This window comes from Saimiri boliviensis, chromosome 2 (genome assembly GCF_048565385.1).
Source record: "Saimiri boliviensis isolate mSaiBol1 chromosome 2, mSaiBol1.pri, whole genome shotgun sequence".
In the NCBI taxonomy this organism is placed as follows: Eukaryota; Metazoa; Chordata; class Mammalia; order Primates; family Cebidae; genus Saimiri; species Saimiri boliviensis.
Window position 1 is genome coordinate 9,159,672 of NC_133450.1, and position 27,849 is coordinate 9,187,520.

Genomic DNA, 27,849 nt, shown 5'->3' on the forward strand with positions numbered 1-27,849 from the left:
CTGTCCCCCTCAACGTCTCGGCAAGGATTTCTTAGGTGGCTTTACTTGTTACTTCTGACCACTCTTATTTGGATTTCTGAGCCAAGGCAAGCCGTAACAGTCTATAAGCTTCCAAGAATGCAACTCTCATCTGATTAGACCCCATAAGAATGAGTTCATTTTGGAACCTTGATTGAGGCCAGCTAACTCGATTATGCTTTCATCCTTGGCCTCCCAAGGATAGAGCATCTTGGATACACCTCCCAAAATACAGCACTCATCTGTACCTCTGTAATATTCCATGATTCATAATTTATGTTCCTTGACCCAAACTCCTAATGTTCTTTCTTCTTCCACTGTGCTCTCAGGAACTTATGTTCTTATTAACAGATTTCCCTGCGTCTTCAAATCTCTCTCAAAATAATCCACTGATGGCTTTCACTAGTGGTCAGGGGTTCTTAAACTGAGATCTATGTTGTCCAGGGGAACATTATGGGGAGTCTGCGTACTTTTAGATAGAAAATAAATTACATGTTTATTTTTACCAAACTCTAACTGGAATTCACTAGTTCCTTCAATTGTGAATGCAGGCCAAAAACCACAGCATTAGTAGTACCTATAACTGGTATCAATACGAAACACAGTTATTTTTATAGGACATTACAGTTTGCTGCTCATCAAGATATTTATGTTCATCATTATACTGCAATTACTTAATTAGGCCTACTGCTGTGTCTTTAAGGTATTAATAAAGCAGCACCTAAATTACTGTATGACAAACTTAGGAATACTTTTAAAACACATTTCAATGTAATTGGTTTCCTCTGTGATCCTCTCTGTTATACCTTTAGAAATACTATACCAGGAAGGATCCATAGGCTTCACCCTACATCCACGGCACACACGCTGCAACCTAACCATTTATCTCCTCCCTGCAGCCCTGTAGCCTTTTGGAATTTAAAAAAAGAAAAAAAAAGCTACTTGTTTTCTAAAGCCTGACATTCTACAAGGTTGGTAAACAGAGGGAGAAGCCAGCAACATTTTCCTAGCTCCTCCCTATTGCCTTTAAATGTTCTTCCTACATCCCAGCCCCTGGTTTATTTCAGTATCCATGAGAACAACAATCATTCTCATACGCAGTAGTCACAGGGCCCCAAATCCCAACACCAGTAAATCTTCATCTCTGTTCCATTACAGCTAATAGCCCAAACCCTATCCCTCAGAAGTGTACTACCTCTATAAACCTGGAGCCTCTGCCATATGCCAACCACAATCTCCCTTTCTTCTCTCACTCCCTAAATCTTGTCCCACCTGCACCTTACCCATATTAACACTAACTGTCCTTTCCAGCTTTTCCCCAAAGCATCCGAAACTGAAAGTTTTTACTTTCTTTCCAAACTAGCTCCTGTCCCACCAAAGTTAATCCTTCATCCTGTGATCTAGATTCAGATTTTCCTGCCTCTTCTGGTACCTTGCTCCACTCCACCAATAATCATCACTTTCATATTTATTAACTCCTAGCAGGTAAGCAGTGCTGGGGAGACAATGACAGACAGCATGGACACAGTCCACTCTCATGAAACTCAAGTAATTCAGACAAATTCCAAGAGTCCTTCGGCTCAGGGTACAGGCAGCCCTAAAGGCCCCATTTCTCACCACTGGACATAAACATCATCTCTTCAGCATATGAATAAATTCAAGTCTTACTATCTTCTAACGTACATACATAATGTGTGTGCACATTTTTTCATTGATTCATAATCCCTCAAATCCCTTTTGGCTATCACCCTTCTCTGTCCTTCCCAAGCTCTTTCAATTAATAATCAAGGGCTTGTTAGTTCCTCAAGCTTCTGCTCTCAGCTTGTTTCTCTCTATTCGCTATGAATTATCTCATCTCACCCAAATGCTTCAATCATTTCTCTATTGGCAAAACCTAACCCTAAAAACCTCAAGTCAAATCTCTCTCCTTCCAAATCCATGTACCTTTATACCCAATTACAAGGCACTTTCACGTGAATAAACTGAACATTTCCAACACAACGTATTAACTACCCACACCTGCTCCTCAATCAAACGTCTCCTTATTCTCCACATACAGATGAACCTACTTGCTAACTACCTCTCAGTGTTGTCTGACCTTTGCCTCCAGGTCTCACAACTGCTCACCTGAACTGCTGCAAAAGGCTTCTAACTGCTCTTTCACATATTTAGGCTTGCCTCTGGTAAATTATTTCTCTACACTGGCAAAATGATCTTTCTAAAAGACTAATCCTTCTTTAAGGGAAGGCTATATGATACAGTAGAAAGACAGAAGCTGTGAGAGTTCAACTAACCTGGCTCCAGCCATGAGAAAATTAACCTTCGCAAACCTAATTCCTCATCCGAAAAATGGGTATAATACAATCCGACCTATCCAGTGTGTAGATACTATAACACACACTAGACACTTAATAGTTGGTAGCTAACATTATTCCTTCAAGATAAAATTCAAACTTCTTGCCGGGTGCGGTGGCTCAAGCCTGTAATCCCAGCACTTTGGGAGGCCGAGGCGGGTGGATCACGAGGTCAAGAGATCAAGACCATCCTGGTCAACATGGTGAAACCCAGTCTCTACTTAAAAAAAATACAAAACATTAGCTGGGCATGGTGGCATGTGCCTGTAATCCCAGCTACCCAGGAGGTTGAGGCAGGAGAATTGCGTGAACCCAGGAGGCGGAGGTTGCGGTGAGCCGAGATCGTGCCATTGCACTCCAGCCTGGGTAACAAGAGTGAAACTCCGTCCCCAAAAAAAAAAAAAAAAAAAAAAATTCAAACTTCTTGATATGACAGACAAGGGTCTTCATGAACTTGCCTTACTCTTCTGCCTCAGTTCTCACAGTTCACCAACCTACACCCTCAACTTCAGCTACTTTGATTGTAACATATTATCTCAGGACTTCGTCATTTATAAACAGCTGCCTCCTCTAACAGGAATGTTGCCTTTAATCCTATCCTTCATACAACTCACTCCTACTCAATTTGTCACCTTCCCACTCCCAAATGGCTTCAGGCAGCCTACCCGGCACTCCCATCACATTCTACTCAAACAATCTAGTGATCTACTGATCTCCACTTGGATAGGCTCTCTCCAGCAGGACTGTGTCTTTGTATCTGTGTTTAATTCCTGGCACGTAGCAGGCACTCAATACATGGCTAGTAACAGAAAACACAACATGCAAGGTGACAGAAAACCCAATTACGCTGATTTGATCACACCATATACATCTATCAAAATATCACATATACCCAAAAAGTATGTACAACTGTGATATATTCATTTTTAAAAAACTTCAAAAAGGCAAGGGGACATAACATGCACAGATGTTTAAAAACACATCTATAGACTGGCTATATAGAGAGAGACGCCTTCAATTGGCTTGGCTTGTGTTCAGAATTTTCCATCTCTACAAGCCAATTTTTACCAACAAATATTGAAATAACATTTCAAGGACCCAATAACTGACCTACAATACTAAAAATAACAAGGACCCAATACTGACCTACAATACTAAAAATGTACTTTTTTTTTAAAGACAGGTTCTGTTGCACAGCCTGGAGTGTAGCAGTGCGATCGGGCTCACTGCAGACAACCTACAGGGCTCAAGCAATTTCCCACCTCGGCATCCAAGTAGCTTGGACTATAGACACACCACACCCACCTAATTTTTTGTAGAGATGGGGTTTCACCATGTTGCCCAGGCTGGACTTGAACTCCTGCGTTCCAGTGATGCACATGCCTTGGCCTCCCACAGTGCCAGAATTACAGGTGTGAGCCACCACACCCAGCCTAATTGAATATAACTTTCCTCATTCTTAAAGAAATCAATGTACTCTAACAGACTGATATCAAACCAGCATAACTACAAACAGCCTCTAAATTATCTAATGGAGGACGATCATGCTTAAACCATCCATTGAGGCCTGTTACAGTGGCTCATTCCTGTAATCTCAAGCCTTTGGGGAGGTCAAGGTGAGAGGATTACTAGAGCTCAGGAATCTGAGACCAGCCTGGGCAACATAAGGAGACCCCATCTCTATAAAAAAAACTTTTAAAAATTAGACAGGCATGGTGGTGCACACCTGTAGTCCCAGCTACTCAGGAGGCTGAAATAGGAGGGTCAGTTGAGCCCAGGAGTTTGGGGCTGCAAGGAGCCATGATCACACCACTGAATTCTCACCTGGGTAACAGAGTAAGCCCATCTCAATATAATAAAAATTAAAAAACAAAACAAAACAAAAAAACAAAGAACCACCCATTGATAAGTAGATAATAAACTGGCATGGCAAGTTTCTGAAAGTTGCAGCTATAAATAAATACTATGCTTTACGCACCAGCTTCACGTAATCTGTTCCCTTCTGCTCTGGTCCGGTTAGTTCTTTCACTTCCAGCAAGATCTACCAAGGACAACTGACTTACAGTGATTTGTTCTTTTTCCTGAAAAGATCACAAAGCCACTAACTTAAAATGGGTGATAACTGGTTTACAATGTTCTTTAAATAGATTCCTATCAACAAGTCTTAATAAACATTTGCATAATACAAAATGCACAGGACAGGCAAAGGATACATATTTTAAGGGAGAGTTTGCTAAAAGAGTATGATAAATATACTCATGACATTAATGATTACTTGTTCAATTGGCTGGTCTTCCTTCTGCATCAGACTGTAGGCTCCCTGAGAGGAGAGGAGGGACTGTCTTTTACTACCTTATCACCAGCATGCTGCACAGTGCCTACCACTCAGTAGGAACTCAGCAGATATTTGCTGAATAAGAGTCTAGAATGGAACCACCCGAAATTCTTCTACAATCAGGTATTTAATAATCTTATAATAACCTAATATCATAATGCTATAATTTTTTATTTTTTGAGAAGGAGTGCAGTGGCACCATCTCCACTCACTGCAACCTCCTCCTCCTGGGTTCAAGCGATTCTCTTGCCTCAGCCTTCCAAGTAACTGGGACTACAGACGTGCGCCACCACGCCCAGCTCATTTTTTTTTTTTTTTTGTATTTTTAGTAGAGATGGGGTTTCACCATATGGGCCAGGCTGGTTTCAAACTCCTGACTTCAGGTGATCCGCCCACCTTGGGCTCCCAAAGTGCTGGGGTTATGGACGTGAGCCACCGCGCCCAGCAGATAATTCTTATAAAAAGAAGTGAAAGTCAAGAGGTACCGAACTGATGCTGTAATATTAGATACGAGTCAATGGAAATCAGGTGTATATGAAAGGCTGACTTATAACCATTTCCTAGCTAACAATTATTGAGTGCTGACTATAAGCTAAGCACTGGACTAAGAACTTTACACACAGTACCTCCTTTAATTCTCATAACCTTGTAAGTAAGTTTTATATAGCTAGTTAGTAAATAAATAGAAATCTGCATTCAAATCGGGGTGGTCTTCAATATCTTTCCTGTCACTGAATAAAAAATTACACTTTAATGGATTCAAGTTATTAGATGATGTAAACTCAGACTCAAATGCTGTTACTAATTGACACGAGCCTTGTAGTGTGGCAGACCTGGCAGTAAATAGTGATCTGCATATAGGAGACCCTACTGGCCTATCAGCCAAGAGATGAACAACTTAGAACACTGGCCACTTCCTGAATTACACTTACCCTAAAAAATGAATTACTGACGTCTTAAAACCATTAACTGAATTTCCACTTACAGAATGAGTCAGAGAGAAAACAATCACAGTCTTATTTTATCACTTCTACTAAAGAGATTTTTAAAGATTTGCAAACATTTTTCACAGCAAAATTCAGGCTCTAAGATTTAATATCCATTTCCCAAAACTATAATAAAGCGGGAAAAAAAGTTTTCAATGTCATGACCTACACAGTCATCCCTTGGTATCCTCAAGGGATTAGCTGTAGGATCTCCTACGGATACAAAATTTCAGAGATACCGAATTCCATGGATGCTCAAGGCCCTTATATAAAATGGTGTCATATTTGCATATAACCTATGCACATCTTCCCATATACTTTTTAAGATTTTATTTTTTTAATTTAAATTTTTTAGCCTCATTTTATTTTTTGCAAAGACAGAGTCTTGTTTTGTTGCCCAGACTGATCTCAAACTTCTGGCCTCAAGTGATCCTCCTGCCTTGGCCTCCCAAAGTGCTGGGATTATAGACATAAACCACACACCCAGCCCTCCCGTATACTTTAAATCATATTTAGAATACGTATAATATCTAATACAATGCAAACACTAACAAGTTGTTATACTGTATTGTTTAAGGAATAATGACCAACAAAAGTCTGTACATGGTCAGTACAAATGCAGGATTTATTTTCGAATACTTTCGATCCGCCCCTGGTTCAATCTATAGATGTAGAACCCACACATACAGAGAACCAACTGTATATTTATTCTAGAGCAATTTTCATTGCAATAAAACCTCCCTAAATTAACTTTTTTTTTTTTTTTTTCCGAGACACGGTCTCACTCTGTCGCCCAGGCTGGAGTGCAGTGGTGCAACCTCAGGTCACCACACCTCCACATCCAAGGTTCAAGTGATCCTCCTGCCTCAGCCACACAAGTAGCTGGGATTACAGGAGTGCATCACCATGCCCGGCTGATTTTTTAAATTTTACTAGAGACAGGGCTCGCCATGTTGGCTGGATTACTCTAATTCCAAAAACTAAGGATAGAGTTAGAACCAGAAAAACTCCACATTCTACAACATTACCTGTAAGACATTGTCTCCATCTGCATCCAAGGGAGCCTGAACTAATTTAATGTTGAACACGCTATGGGAACGGCTGGATTCACGATTCAAATGGGTATTAGCAATACGTCTCTTTTTCTGGCCTGTGACAACAGGGAAATCATTGATCAAACCCAAACTTGGTCATTTCATTACACATGCTTTCTAGTAAGTCAAAAAATATTGCTATCAAATTTAGTAGCAACTCTATTTGATATTTATCATTCTATATATTTCTAGTTCTAGATGATTCTAACCTCTCCAGAAAACTTCAAAAGCCTCGTCAGTAGATTTCACTTCTACTTCCGTACATCCTGCAACATACATGTTATGGTTCTTATCTTCACGAAGCAATTTAGATTGTGGAGGTCTACGGGAAAGAAAAAAAAATTAGTTTCCTAAATTATGAGATGCCAATCTCTTCATTTAAGAGTAGGACTAAAATGCCAGGTGACATGACATGCTATTCTTCTAATGAAAATTATATATATTTTATAATAAACATATAATGTATAATACTCCAGAGAAATATTAAACTTAGATAAGATTGTAAAGCTAAATAGTCAAGATTAATTACATAACAATAAAAACCAATTATGTTTTAAAAGCTTTGCTCTAATTTGCTCTAAGAAAGCACATGAAGCAGTACTTACTAAACAATTAGAGACCAAAGTAATATTACAGCGACATCACATGCACAAGTTAAGCACCAAAATCTAGTATTTTCCTAATTTTAAAAGACTAGCAGATAGAACCGGTTCTAACCTCCTCAGCAACAGCGGAAAACAAATTCAGAAAGAGTTTGGTATATACCAGGAGTGGCAATCCTTTCAAAGTGGCTTATGAAGTTTTAGTGTGCATGGCAAGATGAAGGTTGGGTAAGAGAGCTACCTGTTTGGTCTTAGTCTTGTGAATGGTGAGGGTAGAGACATTTACCAGCCACCATCACTAAGAGTCAATAGCAGATTTTTCAGGAAGCAAGGAGGGCTAAGACAGCAGCCAGCCCCGTGACAATGGAAAATAACCTACATGCAAACATGCCACAGAATGCCAACCATAGTATAACTGCACCCTTCTCCCTAAGAAAAGAGCCAACACCATCACACATACACAAAATCTGTGTTCCTCATGGGTGTGCTGCAACTGTTCCACCTACCAAAGGAATAAGGGAGACGTTACTGTTTCTACAGCAGCCATCTCACACCAACATGTTCAGTCCAGCCCATGTGACAGTCACAGTGGGTCATATCTTAAAAACCTTCCATTTGCAATAGTTTTTCATTGTATTAAAAACTACTGAAAGTTAACTAGGTTCAAAAAGCAGGCCTAACACCAACCTAACAAATTAAATCTGAATTCGGTGCCAAACAAGCACCCTTGTATGTTCATTCAAGGAGTTACCCAGAAAGGTTACAAAGCATACAAGGCACTTTTGTCAATCTTCTTTTGTATAACTAAACGAAGTCAAGATAGGATCCTTTGAAAACAGTCTCATTTAGAACAAACCAAACAAAAACTTGGCACACGGGTATACATGAAAATGGGTATAGCCAAGATTAGAGTCAAGACAATTGACACTTTAAAACAAATGGGAAAGTAATTAGTTTGATATAAAAAGTAATTGTCAGACCAGGCATGGTGGCTCACACTTGTAATCCCAACACTTTGAGAGGCCAAGGTGGGAGGACCGCTTGAGGCCAGGAGTTCGAGACCACCCTAAGCAACACAGTGAGACCCCTATCTCTACAAGAAATTAGAAAATTAGCCAGGCATGGTGGCTGGTGCTTGTAGTTCCAGCTCCTTAGGAAGCTAAGGCGGGAGCATCACCTGAACCCAGGAGGTTGGCTGCAGTGAGTTGACATGGCAGAGCAAGACCCTGCCTCAAAAAAAGGAAAAAGTAACTGTCTCACAAGGTCTTAACTCTTCCATGTATTACTTCACAACCTAATCCAAGTATTTTTACTATTACCAACACTTCAAGGGTAAATAAAGATATGTCACTCCAGAAATAAGTCCCTTTGTAAAGTTCTCACTTGAGGAAAAGTTAAACAGATCAAGAGTCTTCCCTGGCATAAATTCCTAGGATTACTATTTTTACATTTAGCTTACTTAGCCATATTGTAATTGTTTTCCCAGTCAATGCGATGAAAATTCAAGGACTCTGGTGAAGATAACCATATCAAAATATGACTCACTAAAAACCACAGAAACACTTCTATCAAGTATGGCCTCAACCAGAGTCCATAAATTTTTCATGTAATTAAAAGTGGATATACTGGTACATATTCTCAGTCTAACAATTTTCTAAGTCCAGCTGTTTCTCCAGTAATGTTCCATTAGATATACACACAAAATTAAATATAAGACACAGGTCTTTATATTATTTATGTCCAGAGAGGCCCTAATAAAGATAGCATTAAAGATAAGACTTTAGCTTAAAAACAAAATCATCAACTCAGGAACAAGATACTAACATTAAACGTAAGATTCAAGGGTCAACTCTGGCACAAATACAGATTTATCATTTTTGCCAAGTGGTAACCAGTCTTACATCTCAGAAAAGCAAGACCCAAGGAAATCTAGGAAGCAGTATTTCAGCTCTGGTGGAATTATAGTGCACATCTCACTCCATATTAATGAATGATGGAAGGTATATAAGTATTACTTGCACAGATAACAGCTTTAGGTTCCAGTCTGTAGAAATCATCAAGGGTGGTGTTAGGAGGCTACAAAACTCCCTATACTGTCTCAAGCTCTTGAAAAGGTAGTCCCAGAACACATCAATAGGGACACTTCCTTATGTAATTAAGATTCTTCTCAAAACACGGCCCAGGACCCAGAGTTTTCAAAAGTAATCTCCAAGATGAATATTTGGGTCCCTCTTCTCCTTAGATGCTTTAACCCACCAGTTCCCTAATATAGCTACATATCTAGTTAATAATAAACACTCAAACACCAAACCATGTGATATACAAATTATAGCAGTTCATTCTGAAAACAAATGCATTATTCTCATTCATAGTTGAAGAAACTAAAGCTTCTTGAGGTAAAGTAACTTCCCCAATGTTAACAGCTAAGGGGCTCTCTTCACTACTTACTTGGGTTTTATGGGATCAAATGGCACCTCTTCCAACAGATCATATATGTAATTATTATATATTTCAATATAAGAGACAAATACACCATAGACACTATCTTCATCAACCTCTTCTGCTTTGCAGAATTCTTTCACAGTTATCATATCTGCAAACTCTGGATCTACTTGTCGTCTTAAAAACAAAACAACAACAACAAAAAAAACAAAGTTCAATTGTATACACTGTTAAGTCCATTTTAAAACAAAGGATCCCAGTTGGGCACAGTGGTTCACACCTGTAATCCTAGCACTTTGGGAGGATAAGGCGGGCAGATCACCTGAGGTCAGGAGTTCAAGACCAGCCTGTCCAACATGGCGAAACCTTCTCTACCCAAAATACAAAAATTAGCTGGGTGAATGCCTGTATTCCCAGCTACTCGTGGGACTGAGGCAGAAGGATCGCTTGAACCTGGGAGGCGAAGTTTGCGGTGAGCCGAGATCATGCCACTGCACTCCAACCTAGGCAACACAGTGAGACTCCATCTCAAAAAAAAATTTTTTTTTAAACGATCTCAAGGGGAAACTAACAGATACAATAAATATCTGGAATTAAAAGTAGACATGCACAAAGCAACTTTATTCATACTCACAGTTTGCCAACAGTATCCCCATGTTCTCCCAAACACACAACAAAGGCTTTTACACCCTCTCTCCACCCAGAGTGGCACCTTCTCGAAACAGTGATTGAAACAAAATGTGCTCAAAACCAAAGAGAAAACATCTGAGCAAAGAACTTAAGAATATTCCTTAACTTTAATCTAACAAATGTCAACTTCTCTACTTAATGTTTACCATTCCCCATGGCTGGGCGAACCACAGGACAGAATCCTGTGCCCCTAGGCCAGTGCTGCATGCAAATATAATGACTCACTTGCTAGAAGGGGTCTTTGGATTGAGCATAGCTTCTCTCTTCTGACGCTCTAATAAGGCATCAACCTCACACTGTATTTCCATACTATTCCTATCATTCGATTTAAAAACCTGAAGTAGGGGCAAAAAAAAAAAAAAAAGAAAATCATACCACATTTTTAGAATTTGTCTTAAAATAGTAAGAAACATACTTAAAAACTAAGGAACAGTTAAGGTTTCCAAAGGAATCCAGTGTTTTTTCTTTAATATTACTGTATCCATAGGCATCTTAGTCCAGTAAGGTAAGTCACAACACAAAAGAATCATACTTACATATCGTTTAGCTTGAAACGACCCTATACTGTTAAAGATCATGTCTAAACAACGAGGAAGCAGCCCTCCTTCCCCTGGAGAACCAGTCATTGTGTGAGTTTTTCCACTTCCTGTCACGCCATATGTGAAAAGAAGACCTACGGTGTAGCAAGTCACGATGAGTTACATCTTGGAAGTCCTCCGCTTGTAATATTTCTTCACTATATTAGCAAACACTAAAAATGAGCCAGCTCAAACAAGGCAAGTTTACCACCACACTAACAAATTAAATATGGGTTCAACACCAAACATAAAAATATCAAAAAAGTTTTATCAGAAGAGGAGAAGGAAAATCCAGCAAAACTCCAAGAGTTACATCATACCATTTTTGCCATGAATAAGGTCATCGACCAAGGGATGAGCCACAACATCAAAGAGTTCCTTCTGGGTGCTGTGAGTGCCAAACACTTGTTTAAATGAATACTGAGTCTGTGGAGAGAGAACAATGTACTAAATGGAATTCCACTATTATCTAGGCAAAAAATACATCTTCTTAAACTTAAAGGTGTTTCTTTATGACATTTAAGATCTAAGCACGCAAAGAAAAAACATAAATGGTCTTTACAGTCGGAATCTTTCGTTTTTTAGTTATTCACTAAAAAGTCATGACATACCTAAATTATACCAGTTATAAACTGGTAAATGTTTTCAGTCACAACTACTAAAGAAAATACGCAAAAGTCTCTTTTTCTTTTTTGAGATGGCGTTTCGCTCGTTGCCCAGGTTGGATTGCAATGGCATGATCTTGGCTCACTGCAACCTTTGTCTCCTGGGTTCAAGCAATTCTCCTGCCTCAGCCTCCAGAGTAGCTGGAGTTACAGGCATACGCCACCACGTCCAGCTAATTTTTGTATTTTTAGTAGAGATAAGGTTTCATCATGTTAGTCATTCATTCACAGTCCTCATGAATGACTCCTTCCCTTCAAGGTAAAGAAAACGAAAGGCCCAAAGGAGAAACTTCTCTGAGCATATGGAGGTAATTAGTATTGAAGCCATCTTCAGTGCAGTGGTTTTGTTTCCCTTTTTTTTTTTTTTTTTTTTGAGACAGAGTCTCACCTCTGTCACCCAGGCTGGAGTGCAGCGGCGGGATCTCAGCTCACTGCAACCTCTGCCTTCTGGGTTCAAGCGATTCTCCTTGCCTCCGCCTCCCAAATAGCTGGTGTTACAGGCACCCGCCACCACACCGGGTAATTTTTCTATTTTTAATAGTGATGGGGCTCACAAATGAATTTTGTTACATTTAAAAATGTAAAAGTCATTCAGGAAACAATACATTGAGTAAAAACAATTGGTGCAAATCAGAATTACCTCCTTGTAGTCTCCATTTCGGTTGAGTCTATAGCCCTCAGGAGTATGAAGTTGAACAGTTGCATTATTGATCACTTCTATGCAACACTCTTGATCAGGAAAGCTCAGTGGGCGCACCCTACAGTATACCTAAACAAACAGGAAGGTGCTTAAAGAACAAAGTTTGACTTTTTGCCTGATTTTTCACTTAAGCTTCTCATTCATTCATTCAACAAACATTTGGTCTCTCCATTTAAGAGCTCTGTATTGCCAAGGGCTATGAAAATTAAAATCTGCTACGTGAGACTGATAGATACAAACACACATTAGACGAGAAGACTTTAAATACACATAAAATTAAAATAAATTTTGATAACAAAAATCAAATTGCAGTGTGTATTCACTATGATATTATACACAAATAAGTTATACTACTACTAAGATCTCTAAGAGTCAACAATACGTCACAAAATGAGACTTTTAAATCTGTTAGAATTCTTTGGAAATGGATGTCAATTTAAAAACTTATCAGCTTAACCCAACATTTAATATACAAAGACTTATTTATTTATTTATTTATTTAGAGACAGAGTTTCATTCTCGTCGCCCAGGCTAGAGTGCAATGGCTCACTGCAACCTCTACCACCTGGGTTCAAGCGATTCTCCTGCCTCAGCCTCCCAAGTAGCTGGGATTGCAGGCACCCGCCACCACACCCAGCTAATTTTTGTATTTTTAGTAGAGATGGGGTTTTGCCATGTTGGCCAGGCTGCTCTCGAACTCCTGACCTCAGGTGATTCACCCGCCTCAGCCTCTCAGAGTGCTGGGATTATAGGCATGAGCCACGGCGCCTGGTCTACAAAGACATTTTTAAAAGCAGGAGAGGAGGCTTGAGGAAAACTTGTTCAGCTGTCTGCAAAGCACCTGGTGCCCTTAACTTCAGAGCCAGGGATCCACTCCAGTGGCAGCAAGGGGTAGATTTTAAATACCTCAGAGGAAAGGAACTCTTTTTGTTTGCCATTTGTTGTTTTGTTTTAAAATTTTTATTCTTTTTGCCTGCTTAATTTTTTTCTTCATAATTTAACATTTGCTTTTAAAAGCAAGTTCCCAAGCCTGAAACTGGTGAAGTACTTGCCGTTATGAATAGATACTAGACTGAATTAAATTTGGGCCCAAGAAGTTTGGAGCTCTCCTCATGCCATCAATTGCTGTATGGCATGAACTGGGTTCATATGAACTCAGTCCATATTCTTCGGGATGAATACGAACCCAGTTGGAGACTTTTAATTATCTAACTCTTCAAATGATAATTACAGAAGGTTTGCAGTTGGCAACTAAGGACTTCATTGTACTGAACTAATTAACTTTATAGAGAAAATTTCACAGCTAGAACTAGTTTTACACAATTCAGTACATCCACTTAACTAAATGTTCTTTGATTATAGAAGCCACATCTCCTCTTCCTTCCCTTCCAAGCCTACACATAAGACAAGAAAGGACTGAAGAAATAAGTTTCTTAAATACACACAGATAGATCCACAGTGAGACCTTACCCCAACTGGGTCTTTAAGGTTCGTTTGGGACCCTTTCTTCACAATAGGTTTCCGGGGTGTCTTAGCTCTCCTGGTCATAGATTAAAAAACAATAATAATAACTTTTTTTTTCAGTTCAACACTAATATACAATCTTTCTAGGTTATCTGTAAATTATCCCTTAGCAGTTCCAAAACACTGTATCCCAAATAACATGAATAATATTCATAGTAGCAGTGTAGCATGTGTAATCTAAAAGTAATTAAAATTTGCTTTAGAATACATCTTTGGTATCAAATGTACCTACTTATTCTCTGATTAGTTTCTATACTTAAAATAGCTTGCATATTTTCTTGAGCAACGATTTAACAGAGGCACTACAAATTTGAAAAATCCACAAGTAACTGTTTACACTTTACAGACTGACAAGCCGATTAACTTCAACACACTATAAAAATGCACATGGAGGAATCCATTCTTTCGTCAAGACTTAAGCCTGTACTTAAAAGAACAACCAGTCACTGAATGCTCAAAAAGATTACTCTGTCTCCAAACAAAATCCGGTTCCAAACTGCCAATTTCTTGCTTTCTTAAACAGGGACAATCAGAGATACTTCGATTGATTTCACCATTTCTCTAACATCTCTTCTTTTTCCCTTCACATTTATCTATAGGCTAGATATACATTTAACACATTAAGTGAGATTACTGGCTTCGACTGCAGTTTTAAAATATTTTTTTCAACATATTCCCAGATGAAACACAAGTAAATTCGTGTTATTCAGTGCAAATACACTGTGGTGGATCTAACTTCAACTCTCTCTCTCTCTCTCTCTATATATATATATATATTTCTTATATATAAAATTTTTTTCTAAAGATTTTGACTTCGGCCTCTTAATACACAAGTTGCCTTTTGCAAACGACTCCCTAAATGGCAATAAAGCCAATCTTCTCCTTAACACAACAAATACTGCTTCACCCATGAATGATGCTGCGCCGAAAGTACCAACTTAGGAATGTGAGCGGGGGTTGCCCGCGGCCACAAAACACAACAGAAGTACTGGCCTGTGAAAGGGGCTGGGCTCGGCCTCAAGGCCAGGTTGCTGGGCTAAGAGATCGCGGCGATCACCGGTGCCAGGGCTCTCCAGAAACGGAGCCCACCTAACCAATGCCCACCACAACGCGAGACCGTCCCCGATCCCCACTAAGTCAATCCGCAGCGACTGCGCTCTGGAGGCGGCCGCAGCCAGCGAGGGAGAAGGGGAACTTGAGAAAGGGAAGGCTGTCCCGGAGCCCCGAGGACAGCCCCGCTACCGGGAACCGGGTGCGGCATAAAGCACCCCCGGCTTCCGGCCGACCCGGGGCGGGGCGGCGGGGGGCGATGCGGCAGGGGTCTCCGCGCCCAGGTTCCTGCGGAGCTGCCGCACGTGGAGGCTCCCGTTTTGGGGTCGCGGCCGCGGCAGCACCGGACTAGATGCTGACCGCGCAGCCGGCGTCCGGCCGCGGCCTGAGCAGAGACGCCGACCCTCCGCCCCGTGGTCCCGGACCGCGTCCGCCCTCCCTCCCTACTCGGCGGCCTCGTACTCACGCTGGCTTCATGGCAGCAGGCTCCAAGCCGCCCAAACACGCGCGCGGGACGGGGAGCCGGAGAAGCCGGAGGGACACTGGGACAGCCCGCGGGAACCGGGACTCCGCGGCCAAGGCGCGAAGCTCTGCGGCGCCGGCGGAGAAGCGGGGAGCTCAGGTGAGCTCGCGCCAGGCGCATTTCAAACGGGCCAATCAGCGACAGCCCTCGAGGAGAGGCCGGAACTCCGCGGAAGGGACGATCTGCCGGAAGTGACTGTGCTGCCGGAAGTGACGCTTGTCTCCTAGGCGACCGACGCTGAAAGGACCAGCGGAGGCGTGCGTCAGGGCTGGAGGGAGATCTCAGGTATGCATTTAAACTCTTCCGTCTTGCTATGAGAAAACTGAGGGTTTCTTTTTCTCCATCACAAGAAGTTCAATGGAAGGGCCATTCCAGGTTTGATTCAGAGGTCAGAATGTCGTTCTGGTGAAAAATGGTGTATTCCTGTGCTGTGCTCTGCTCCGGGTCTCATTAGGCTCCCTCCCTTCGGCTTCCAAGCCACCACATTATCTTGGCTGCTTTTCTCTTTCTGTTCACCTTTCCTGGGTTTCCCTCTCTGGTCCCTCCATCTCTTTCCTATATGTACATTATTTTACCAAATCTTTTTATTTTTTCTTTTGAGGTGGAGTTGCTCTGTCACCCAGGCTGGAATGCAGTGTCAGCTCAATGCAACCTCCGCCGCCCGGGTTCAAGAGATTCTCCTGCCTCAGTCTCCCGAGTAGCTGGGATTACAGGCGCGCATCACTACGCCTGGCTAACTTTTGTATTTTTAGCAGAGATGAGGTTTCACCACATTGGCCAGGGTGGTCTCAAACTCCTGACTTCAGGTGATCCGCCCTCCTCCTTGGCCTCCCAAAGTACTGGGATTACAGGCGTGAACCACCACGCCTGGCCTGTTTTATAAAATCTTGATTGTGTTTGATCCTGGCCTTTCAGAGATGAATAAAATTTGGTCCTTACCCTTGAGGAGCAACCTGTAGAACCTACTCTTGCCTTGGATGAACTGATTCTATATCACTTCAGTCTTTGACCCTAAGCCAAGGACTATCAAATACGCATCTACATCTGGGCTCTCAGGGAGCTCTAGCCCCTTCTCAACTTCTTGCAGGACCACAGCACTGGTAGTGAGAGTCCCAATTTAATATCCTTGACCCATATTGTTGGTGCTCAGGAAACAACTTCAAAATAGGCTTTTGGCACACTGCGTGCTTTGAACTAAAGAAGACTGGAGGGCCTCAGAGAAGCCTTAGAAGCAAAGTCTCTCTCTGACTTTCTCCTGCCCTCTTGTCTCTTACCCCTCTGTGTCTCCTAAAGCAAATAATAGAAACCAGAATTTCTCTTCCCAAGGGCGGATCATGTCTCTTCCCCAAGGCGTATCATGGAAACTAGAACCCCTTTTCTCCAAAGCAAGCCAGAAACATTATTCTAGAAAAACCTAGAAATATTAATCTAGCCTTCCCTCACCTTTTTGTGTAAGAGCTGGCCATAAAGAAATTATCTGATGTACCTTGTCATGAGACCCTTGTTCCTAAAGGGTCTTGCCCTACACTCGGGAGGAAGGAGTGCTACACAGAGAGGACAGGACTTGCTGGGTTCCTCCTTCAATCTGTTACCATGAGATCATACTCCTTTTGTCCAGTCACATTTCTCCACAGCTGTCCATTCTTCATCTAATCTAAGCATAAAAATTAACAGCTTTCCCTGGGTCTTCGGGTCTTCATTTCCAAAGGCACTTATGTCGCATAAAACTATGATTCAGGCGGGGAGCCGTGGCTGACGCCTGTAATCCCAGCACTTTGGGAGATCGAGTTGTGGGGGATCACAAAGTAAGGAGTTCTAGACCAGCCTGACCAACATGGTGAAACCCTGTCTCTACTAAAAATACAAAATTAGCCAGGCGTGGTGGCGCATGCCTGTAATCCCAGCTGCTCAGGAGGCCAAGGCAGGAGAACCTGGAAGGCAGAGGTTGCAATGAGTTCCAGCCTGAGCAATAGAGCAAGACTTGTTTCAAAACAAAAACAAACAAACAAAAAACCCCTGTGATTCAATCAGTTGGTTATCCATTTATCTTGTTAATCTGTCTTTTGTTATGGTGTCAGCTGTGACCTTAAGCTGGGTAAAGAAAGGTATCACACCTTTTCTACTCTAAGTTAGGATGGTTCCAATTTTTGCTATTACAGATATGGCTGTAGTGAATAAGCTTGGAAATTTATACAGTGCAGGTAAATATGTAGGATACATTTCTAGAAACAGAATTGCTGAGTCAAAGAGTATACACGTGTAATACTACAAATTGTTCTCCATAAAAGCTGTCCCAATGTACACTCCCACCAGCCTGTATGAGAGTACCTGTTTAGCCACAATTCTCAAAGTTTTATCAAACTTTTCAATAGATATCAATCTGTGAGAAAAATCATGTAAAATTTTCATGTATCTTCTGATAGATGAGGTGTATATTCATGTGTTTAAGAACCCTTTTGATTCCTTTTCTATGAACTGTGTTCATATTCTTTGCTTCTTTGTTCTATTGGTTGTTAGTTTTTCTTAATGATTTTTGCAAGTTTTTATATTGAAAAGAATTGGTCCTCATTCCAAAATATGAGTTTAAATATTTTTATTGTTCATATTTTGGTTATTTTATTTGTATATGTTTTGTGACCGCTTAGAAAAAAAGTTCAGGTAGACATTTATCTGTCTTCTTTTATGGCTTCTATTTTGTGTCATACTAGAAAAATACATCCATTCTGAGTTTTTTTTTTCTAATTTCCCATATTTTTTTCCTACTGCTTTTACTGCTTTGTTATTTATTTATTTATTTTTGAAGTCTGAATCATGGGACTTTGTTGTTAAGCTAGAGTTTGGAATTTTGTTTTGTTTTGTTTTTTGAGACGAAGTATCGCTCTGTCACCCAGGCTGGAGTGCAGTGGCGTGATCTCAGCTCACTGCAACCTCCGCCTCCAGGGTTCAAGCAATTCTCCTGCCTCAGCTTCCCGAGTAGCTGGGACTACAGGCATGCACCACCACATCCGGCTACGTTTTCGTGTTTTTAGTAGAGTTGGGGTTTCACCATGCTGGCCAGGCTGGTCTCGAAATCCTGACGGCAAGTGATCTACCTGCCTCAGCCTCCCAAAGTGCTAGGATTACAGGTGTGAGCCACCGTGCCCAACCTAGAGTTTTAAATTGTTATCATTTAGGAATTGGGCTTGGTTGCTGACTAATCTCTTAGTTGCTCTTCAGTTTAGCTTCTACCTCAGACTCTCCATTAGAACTTGTCACCAAGGGGAGGGAGGAGAGAAAAAATAAAAGATAAAACTTGTCACCAAGATTACCATTTCCTTGATGCTAAATCTAACTGACCTTTGTCTTACTTGACCTCTCAACAACAGTAAAAGATGTTGCCCATTCCTTTCTTCCCTTGCCTTTATTTTTTCTTCTGGCTGTCTAGCCTTTCCTTCTCAGTCTCCTTTGTGAGTTCTGTTTTTCTCCCTTAAATATTGTGGCCCAGGGTTTAGAGCTGGTCACTAGGTGTGTCTTCTCCCTAGGTACTCTCAAGCACTCACATGACTTCACATCATTCATGTTTTCTCTTCTGAGCTCCACAGCCATATATCCAACTGTCTTCTGGAGTCTCCACTTCCATATCCCACAAGCATCTCACACCTAACACATTCTAATCTCTTCTCCCAAACTTGCTCCCTCTCAGTGGACGGCATCACCCAATTCAGAGTCAAGGCACCATTTTTGGCTTTTCTCTCTTCTTCTGTCCCAGCGTTCAATCACTAAATCTTAACAATTCTACCTAATAAGTAGCCAAACCTCCAAACCTCTCTACTTCTCTTCATCTCCTTGGCCACCACCACCTCTGGTCTGATGAAGACAGCAGTGTCCTTACAGACCTCCCTGCTGCCACGTTACAATCCAGTTTCCAATCCAGTTTCCAATTTGCTCACCTCTAAATCACGGATCTGACTATGTCACTCCCCTGTATGAAACTCTGCAGTGGTTCCCCATTGTTGGAGACCCGCCACAGGGCTCTGAGGCATTTCGTCTGTGGGCTCATCACCCATCACTGCCCCTATCCCCTCCAGTCATGTTGAACGGCAGTGCCCTGAACACACCGGGCTCACACGCCATGCTCTAGGTTGTCACACTCTCCTCCCTCCTTTCCTCTGACGGTGCCTCGCCTTCAGTTCTCAGCAGATCTGGCAACTACCCTGCTGTGGATACTGGACCCCACCTCCCACTGCACACTGCCCTTTCCCACTCACTGCACCTGTTGACTTGTTTCAGCACTAACATTCCAGTTGGCTAACATTCACTGTTCATTCCTGTCTCCTCTACTGGCTTCTCCCCACAGCCTCACTAGATGGCATTGTTGCATGCCCAGTGCCCAGCAGTGTAGGTGCCCCGTACAGGGTTTGAAGGGATGAATGAATCCATCCCTTCAAAGGGCACTGCAGTTGAGGACTCAGTTCCATCGCGCCACCTCTAGCTTCTCTTCAGGCCAATTTCTTCTTCCTCCCTCACTTCTGTACTAAAACTCTCTGGCTTTTTAATTTTCTTAAAACTACCAAATCATTACATCATTTTTCTATTCAAAAATGGCAAAGGGCTCCCTATAGCCAGGAAAAGATTTGCATTTTACCATAGAATTAGAGATCCCGATCAGGAGTGAGGGTAGGAGGGTGGGGAGAAGGGAACCGAGGGACTTTTTTCTTTCTAAAGTCAGGCATTTTAGGTATGATCTACATGCAGTAAAACCGACCCTTTTTAGTTGTATTATTCTGTGTATTTGACAGATACATACTATGCTGTAACCACAATCCAATGTTTATTTCCATCCCACTGGAAAATTCTCTGTGCTGCCCCTGCTCCCAGGCCTTGGCAGCCACTTTTCTGATTTTCTTCCCTATACTTTTGCCTTTTCCAGAATGTCTTTTCTTTCACTCAGCAAAACGCTTTGACATTCATCCACGTGTTGTATGCACCAGTGATCTGTTCCCTTTTCATTGCTGAGTATATTCCACTGTATGACCGCCGGACAAGTTATTCATTCACCAGTCGGACGTTTAGCTGGTTTCTACTGTCTAGAGATTATGAAACTGATATGATTATTTGTGTACAAGCCTTTACGTAGGTGTGTTTTTATTTCTCTTGGATGGGATTATGGGTCTTATGTTAACTTTATTAGAAACTGTTAAATTGAACCAAAAGATTCTTATGCAAATCATTGAGGAGGGGCTAACACTACACAAATTTGAAACCATTTATTAATCAAAACACCCAGAGAAGCAAGGCCAGCTGTGGGAACCCAGTAAACACCAATGACCAGAAACTGATGACGCCCAGAGTGTTTGAGGGGAGGCAGTCAAATGGAGACAGCACTGCTTTGGGAGCTTGGACACGCCCCACACAGTTTCCTCCCAGGCCGTGCTGGCCACTCAGTGGCCTCAGAACATTGTCTCAGGTTCCCAGCCCACGAATCTCTCTTCCCAGTCCATTGGTAACATGACTGGTTAGATATTAATGTTTACATACACAAAACACACATTAATAAAATCAATGTGGGTGTTGGGGGGGACGGTAAAATTTACACAAAAAGAAACAAATGAGGCCGGGCGCGGTGGTTCACACCTGTAATCCCAGCACTTTGGGAGGCCGAGGTGGGCGGATCATGAGGTCGAAAGATCGAGACCATCCTGGCCAACATGTGAAACCCCGTCTCTACTAAAATATAAAAATTAGCTGAACGTGGTGGCCCACATCTGTAGTCCCAGCTACTCGGGAGGCTGAGGCAGGAGAATTGCTTGAACTGGGGAGGCGAAGGTTGCAGTGAGTGGAGATCATGCCACTGCACTCCAGCCAGGTGCCTGATAACAGAGCAAGACTCTCTCAAAAAAAAAAAAAAAGAAAGAAAGAAACAAACAAACAAAATATCTGAACTATATTTCAAATAAGTAACCTACACAGAAAGGGGGAAATAATCCAGGTAACTGTGACTGTTTAGAATCAAGCTTGCCTTCAGGCTCAAGACAAAAAGAACTTGAAACATGTTGAATTCTAATTAGTAGGCACAGACATGAGTTGGTAATTCTGGAACAACATTCTGTACGTTCTAGGATTGAGCAAATAAAATGTTTTGTGGGCTGGATGAGGTGGCTCATGCCTGTAATCCCAGCACGATGGGAGGCTGAGGCAGGTCTATCACTTGAGGTCAGGAATTTGAGACCAGCTTGGCCAACATGATGATACGTCGCCTCTACTAAAAAATATAAAAATTGCCGGGCGCAGTGGCTCAAGCCTGTAATCCCAGCACTTTGGGAGGCCGAGGCGGGTGGATCACAAGGTCGAGAGATCGAGACCATCCTGGTCAACATGGTGAAACCCCGTCTCTACTAAAAGTGCAAAAAATTAGCTGGGCATGGTGGCACGTGCCTGTAATCCCAGCTATTCAGGAGGCTGAGGCAGGAGAATTGCCTGAACCCAGGAGGCGGAGGTTGCGGTGAGCCGAGATCGCGCCATTGCACTCCAGCCTGGGTAACAAGGGCGAAACTCCGTCTCAAAAAAAAATAAATAAATAAAAAATAAAAAAATAAAAATAAAAAAATAAAATAAAAATTAGCCAGGCATTATGGCAGGTGCCTGTAATCCCAGCTACTTGGGAGGCTGAGGCAGGAGAATCGCTTGAATCTGGGAGGCAGAAGTCGCAGTGAGCCAACATCATGCCACTGTACTCCACCCTGGGTGACAGAGTGAGATTTCATCTCAAAAAATAATAATTAAAAAAATAATAATTAAAAAAAATATTGTGGCTAATGGGAATCAGGTTTCTCACTGTTCAAAAAGGGAGTAAAGGAGAAAAGGTGAAAAGTACCTGGGAATTCTTTGCACTATTTTGCAACATTTTTCTAAGTCTGAAATTATATTTAAAAATGATTGGACTATATCAGTGCTTCTTAAACTCCCTTATGTTAAAAATCACCTACAGCTTTAGCTAAAAATTCGAAACTACGGGACCCCCTCCCCCACTGTGGGTAGTCTGTGTCGGTACGTTTGGGCCTGAGAATCTGCATTATACATCATTGAACACATTTTAAAGGGGCTGAATTCAGTGCTCTTTGAGGGCCTTTCCTTCTGTGTTCTGGAGGAGGCAAAAGTTCAGCCTGTTTTAGAAATCTGTGGCTGAGCATGAAGAGAATGGGCATGACAACTGTTTGTCTGAAATGCATCTTTTACAAGTTGACACATTCCATACAAGAACCAAGGAGACATAGGAAAGCTCTAGAGGCAATTTCTCCGGGGGTGGGGGGCGGAAATCAGGAAAATCTCAGAATTCTTCAAAAGTCAAGTCATCCAGGTATCTTCCAGAGTTAACATCCTTCCAGTAGAACAAGTACCTGCCGGCCTTGGGACCGCTCTACTTAGCTTGACCTGCAGTGCCTTCCCCTGACAAGCCGACAAGGCTGGTTCCTTTTTGCCCGTTAAGTCTTCCTCAAATGTCAGCTTGTCAGAGCGGCCATCAATTCACATGCCCTGTGAGGCTTAGTTTCTTTACAGCACTTAATATCTGGATTCCTCTATATATCTTGCCTGCCTGCCCAACCAGCACACTAGCTCCATGAGGGAGGGACATTGTAGGTTTTGTTCACTTGTGTATCCCCAGTTCCTAGGCTAGTGGCCATTCTATACATATGAAGCACTAACTATTCATTGAATGATTTACTGATACGCACGTGTATGGGGATCGGTTTCTCTTGATGAATGAACACGTTTGCAGTGTGGTAGATAACACATCACCAAATCAAGTGGCAAACAGGATGACTTTATGATAATAAATACATTTTATTTATTTTTTTTCTCTCACACAGTTCAAGAAAGCCAGACATTAGCATAAGTTAAAGAACATCGGAGTTTGGAAATAGGTCTTTGCCTTAACGGATTATTGACTAGAAAATCAGAGGCCGGCATTCAAATAACATGTTTTGAAGTGTTGTTGTACAGTGTTAATAGGTGTTTCAAAAGGGTATCATGGACTGGGCACAGTATGGCTCATGCCTGTAATCCCACCACTTTGGGAGGCTGAGGCAGACAAATCACTGAGTCCAGGAGTTTGAAACCAAACTGGGCAACATGGCAAAACCCCATCTCTATAAGAAATACAAAAAATTAGCCAGGCTTGGCAGCATGCACCTGCAGTCCCAGCTACTCAGGAAGCTGAGATGGGAAGATCACTGAAGCCTGGCAGGCTGAGGTTGCAGTGAGCTGAGATTGCAACACTAACACGTCAGCCTGGGCAACAGAATAGGACACTGTCTCAAAAAAATTTTTTTTAATTAAAAAAAATTTTAAAGGGTACCATAAGGTACAAAATAGGTCAAACGAGGGTTTCTTGAACATATCTGACAATGCCATTCTACTCCACCCCACCTTCCTCAGAACCTCTTAGGTGAGCAAGGTTCCACTGGTGGGGGGTGGGAGGGAGAAAAAAACAGAAAGACTTCAGCAGATCAAATATTTAAATCACTTTATACTCGGAAAGCCTCCAAATTTCCCACAACATCCTACCAACAATTACAAATTCATTTCTTTTTTTTCAATTTGAGGCAGGGTCTCGCTCTGTCGCTCAGTCTAGAGTGCAATGGCACAATCATAGCTCACTGCAGCATCCAAGTCCTGGGTTCAAAAGTCCTCCCACATCACCCTCCACAGTAGCTGGGACCACAGGTGTGTACCACCATAGCCAGCTAGTTTTTAGATTTTTTTTATAAAGGCAGTATCTGGCCCTATTGCCTGGGCTGGCCTTGCACCCCTGGGTTCAAGCAGTCCTCCCACTTCAGCCTCCCAAAGTGCTGGGATTACAAGCATGAGCCACTGCACCCAGCCACAGATTCATTCATTCTCTCTTTCTTTCTTTTAAGACTAGAGTCAAGTGTAGTAGTGAGAAGGAGGAAAGAGCAGAACAAGGAGCTTGATCTATGACTGACTGTGAACAGTCAATTCAGCTAACTTACTGCCTTCAGACCAGCCACAAATTCATTTCTTAAGAAAAAAGATGAGAATTATTTTCTAAAAACTGAGCAATGGAAAAGGAAACCCTTCAAAGAGTGAAGGGAGGTAAAGTTGACTGAATGGCTTCATTCATACACATTCAAGTTTTATCACAGTCGTAAGATCTGGTAAATTTTAGAGTGGTGCTTCTCAAGCAAGGGGATGGAGAGGTACATCCCATTAGGAATGTGTCACCCTCCTGACCATAGTCTTTTTTGAGACAATGCCATGGTGAGCAATTGTTAGCAATGGAAATGTCACATCTCTTAAGTGCAGTGAGACACTTTTTAAAAATTGAGACCAGCTCCAGTGAGGCCTTCAGCTGACTCCCTGCCAACATTTTAGGCTTTCTGAGATGGCTTGGATGGAACTATACTCACATTAGACATCTAATGCCTATTACTTAATACTTAATGATCATTAGTATATTTGAACCCATTCTCATTTTGCCCTGGAAGCTTCCAAATCAATGTGCTGCAAATTGTTGTAAAATTCTGATTTATAACACTGTCCCCAAAAGTATACAGGACTAATGTTTACCAAACTTACAAAAATATTACGAAACCCTTGATCTTATTTTGTTGATTTAACATTTCATTTTCATCATTAAGCATGCAAAAAAGCAACATAAGCAAAGATTAAATAACCCAAACATCCTTCAAATTGATCACTCGTTATTTCAATTCTTACTGAGCTAAACATTATTTTGTTATCTATAAAGGAGAGAATTTAAAACACTGCATTTTTTTGGCTTTCATAGAAACGGGAATTTAAACTTTGAGCTGTTTTTGCCATAAAATTGAAGTTGCAGTAAGATGAACTGGAAGCCCACAGACCCTGCTGTTGTGGAATTCCACTAAAAATGGCAGGTTGTTGCCCAAAAAAAAAAAAAAACAAAACAAAAAAAACAAATTTTGTCTTGCAGCTTGCAATTAATGTGCCAAAAATCTACCAGCCCATATAATTTTATCACTCTGTCTTCCCCAGAGGAAGTAAACAAATAATAAAACTAATGAAATCCTATTTCTTGATCACTCTCATCCTATATAAATCATTACTTGTCCTTAGAGGATTAGACAGTGGGCTACTTACAAGGCCGTTCAAATGTCTGGGCTAGTTAATGGTAGAGGCAGTAGTCTAAGACATGGGGTATTCCTGAGTCAGCAAAGAGGATCCCGCAATTTGAGGAAGGCCCCCTAAGTCATTACCAAGTGCAGAACAGGGTTTGATGAGCCTCTGTCAAAAGTTGTCTTGCATCAGCATTTCTGTGTTCCCTGGAAACACCATGAAATACTGAACTTTAATCAGTAATGCAAAAAATGAGAAAATGCTCAGTGTTTTAGAACTATTCAGAGTAGAAAACTCTGGAATATAAAATGGGGCTTACGCCTTTGTTGGTGAGTTGCTAAAACTTAAGAGCGGGCAAAACAAGGCTAAGAGGTCCAGTATCTTCTGGAACGTGTAGCATTAGCAGTTCTTCAAGTTTCGCCTCTGGCCCTCCTGCATTAGGACCATCTGGGAGCCTTGCTCCAGTGCCACTCTCCTCTACAAAACCTACGTTTAACCTTGTGAAGCAGAACACGCTGGTTTTCCCCAGGAGTCCACATTTGTCACAAGATTATTCGATGTTTCTGGTTCCCAGTAAAGCTTGAGAACACTAAATGTGACCACCCCACTGGCAAGGTCATTAACATCCTATGCACATGGATACTAAATTTTACAGCATATTTGAAATGCTAAAGCAATATCAAATGTATGACATCCCCAAATAGAGCAATTTCCATTGATTGAAAAGGTGGCAGATGAGCACAACTAATTGGGATTAACTCAGCCAACTCTTACAGTTTAACACATTTTACCTGCACTAACACATTTTACTTTGCAGATCACACTGGTAACCAGAAAACAGAGCATAACAGAACACATGACATCCCACTGTGGACTTTTAAGGAAAAAAAAAAGTGACAAATTCCAAATCCATAATGACATGAGAACTAGCACCTTGAAGGCAGAATGGACTTGTGGGAAGAGAGGACTCTCCTTCTGTTCTCCCTTCACTAGGTGGAGAAGGAAAGAAGACCCCTCCCCAAACAGGTCTCTTCATTCTGGAATGTTTTCCCAGTCCCCAAGGCTCTCAGTGACCAACTTCCTTTCACAGATCCTCCCAATGACTGACCTAGCTCAATCTCCCAAAGTAGTTGGTTGACAGGCCACTACGAGAGCTCTTTAGAGAAGCTTTGCTACATGAAATTTATCAAATGAAGAACGATTCATTTTTAAAGAATAATACAAAGCTCTAGGGTAATATGCTTAATCCAATTGTTTAAATAGAATTAAAAACCCCATTTTCAGTAAAAAATTAATGAAATGTCAGTAGTTTGCTTTAACAAGGACTTGCTTGAACCGTGTTCTCCTTTTAAAATCACACACACAGAATCAATATACATTTAGAGAATGTTCTCTAGCTGAATGCCTTTTTGAAATGAATTCATTCAAAAGACACAAAAGACACCAACCATTATGAATATTTTAGGCCGTTATGAGCTGTAACCACCTCCGGCTTATGGTGGTTAAGGTGTTGCAGCTTAATGTTGACCTCCGGCATGAAAAGCGATGGTCTGAATCATGTTTCTTTTTTATGTAATTCTGGCTCAGGAGTCCGATACAGAGCAGCTGAGAAATAAATTACGTTGCTGAGGCTGAAGATGATGCACAGAAGTATGGCTCCAGCTATCTGAGAGAAAGAGAAGGGCTTGGAGGTGGCCAGGAGCCATTCCTTCCTCAGAGTCTTGTCCAGAAGTATGGCTTCCATCTGCAGGTGCGTGGCCAGGATCACACACACATGAAACAGCTGGTGACTGTGACCTATGGCAAACACAAAAGGCCGTCAATAACAGCAATTAAAAGGAATGAGTACTGATACATGCCATGGCATGTATGCAAAAATGATGCTAAGTGAAAGAAACCAGATAGGAGCCCACATATTATATGATTCCTTTTATATGAAATGTCCAGAATATGCAAATCTGTAAAGACAGAGGGTAGACTGATGGCTGCCTCAAGTAGGGGTGAGAATAGGGATTAACAGTGCATGGGTCTGATGGAGGGGACGAAAATGTTCTAAAACTGATGTATGGTGACTTTACTGAAAATATCATTAAATTGTATACTTGACATCAGGGAATTATTGAATATGTGAAATATACCTTAATAAACCTATTTTACACTTGATCTTAGCCAAAAGGCTGAGAAGTGATAATA

The 27,849-nt window shown here is 41.5% G+C and overlaps 2 protein-coding genes across 10 annotated transcripts in view; both read right to left on the bottom strand.

Moving 5' to 3' along the window:
* The window catches only part of KIF23 (kinesin family member 23), a 30,453-nt gene extending 14,865 nt beyond the window's left edge, over positions 1–15,588 (bottom strand). For 3 of the 4 annotated variants that reach the window (XM_074392738.1, XM_074392736.1, XM_074392739.1), the window contains exons 1-11: positions 15,505–15,588; positions 13,935–14,004; positions 12,405–12,533; positions 11,420–11,525; positions 11,058–11,194; positions 10,747–10,856; positions 9,838–10,008; positions 7,850–7,891; positions 6,997–7,109; positions 6,722–6,843; positions 4,351–4,453 (exon numbers count right to left, since the gene is read on the bottom strand). In XM_074392738.1, coding sequence (XP_074248839.1) covers positions 4,351–4,453; positions 6,722–6,843; positions 6,997–7,109; positions 7,850–7,891; positions 9,838–10,008; positions 10,747–10,856; positions 11,058–11,194; positions 11,420–11,525; positions 12,405–12,533; positions 13,935–14,004; positions 15,505–15,515 — 1,114 coding nt within the window. In that variant the 5' untranslated portion in view covers positions 15,516–15,588. The remainder of the gene's footprint in view (positions 1–4,350; positions 4,454–6,721; positions 6,844–6,996; positions 7,110–7,849; positions 7,892–9,837; positions 10,009–10,746; positions 10,857–11,057; positions 11,195–11,419; positions 11,526–12,404; positions 12,534–13,934; positions 14,005–15,504) is intronic. The other variant, XM_074392737.1, reaches the window with a different exon arrangement.
* Positions 15,589–23,362: 7,774 nt separating this feature from the next.
* The window catches only part of PAQR5 (progestin and adipoQ receptor family member 5), an 81,395-nt gene continuing 76,908 nt past the window's right edge, over positions 23,363–27,849 (bottom strand). For all 6 annotated transcript variants that reach the window (XM_039469251.2, XM_039469246.2, XM_039469250.2 and 3 more), the window contains one exon: positions 23,363–27,453. In XM_039469251.2, the coding sequence (XP_039325185.1) occupies positions 27,212–27,453 (242 nt within the window). In that variant the 3' untranslated portion in view covers positions 23,363–27,211. The remainder of the gene's footprint in view (positions 27,454–27,849) is intronic.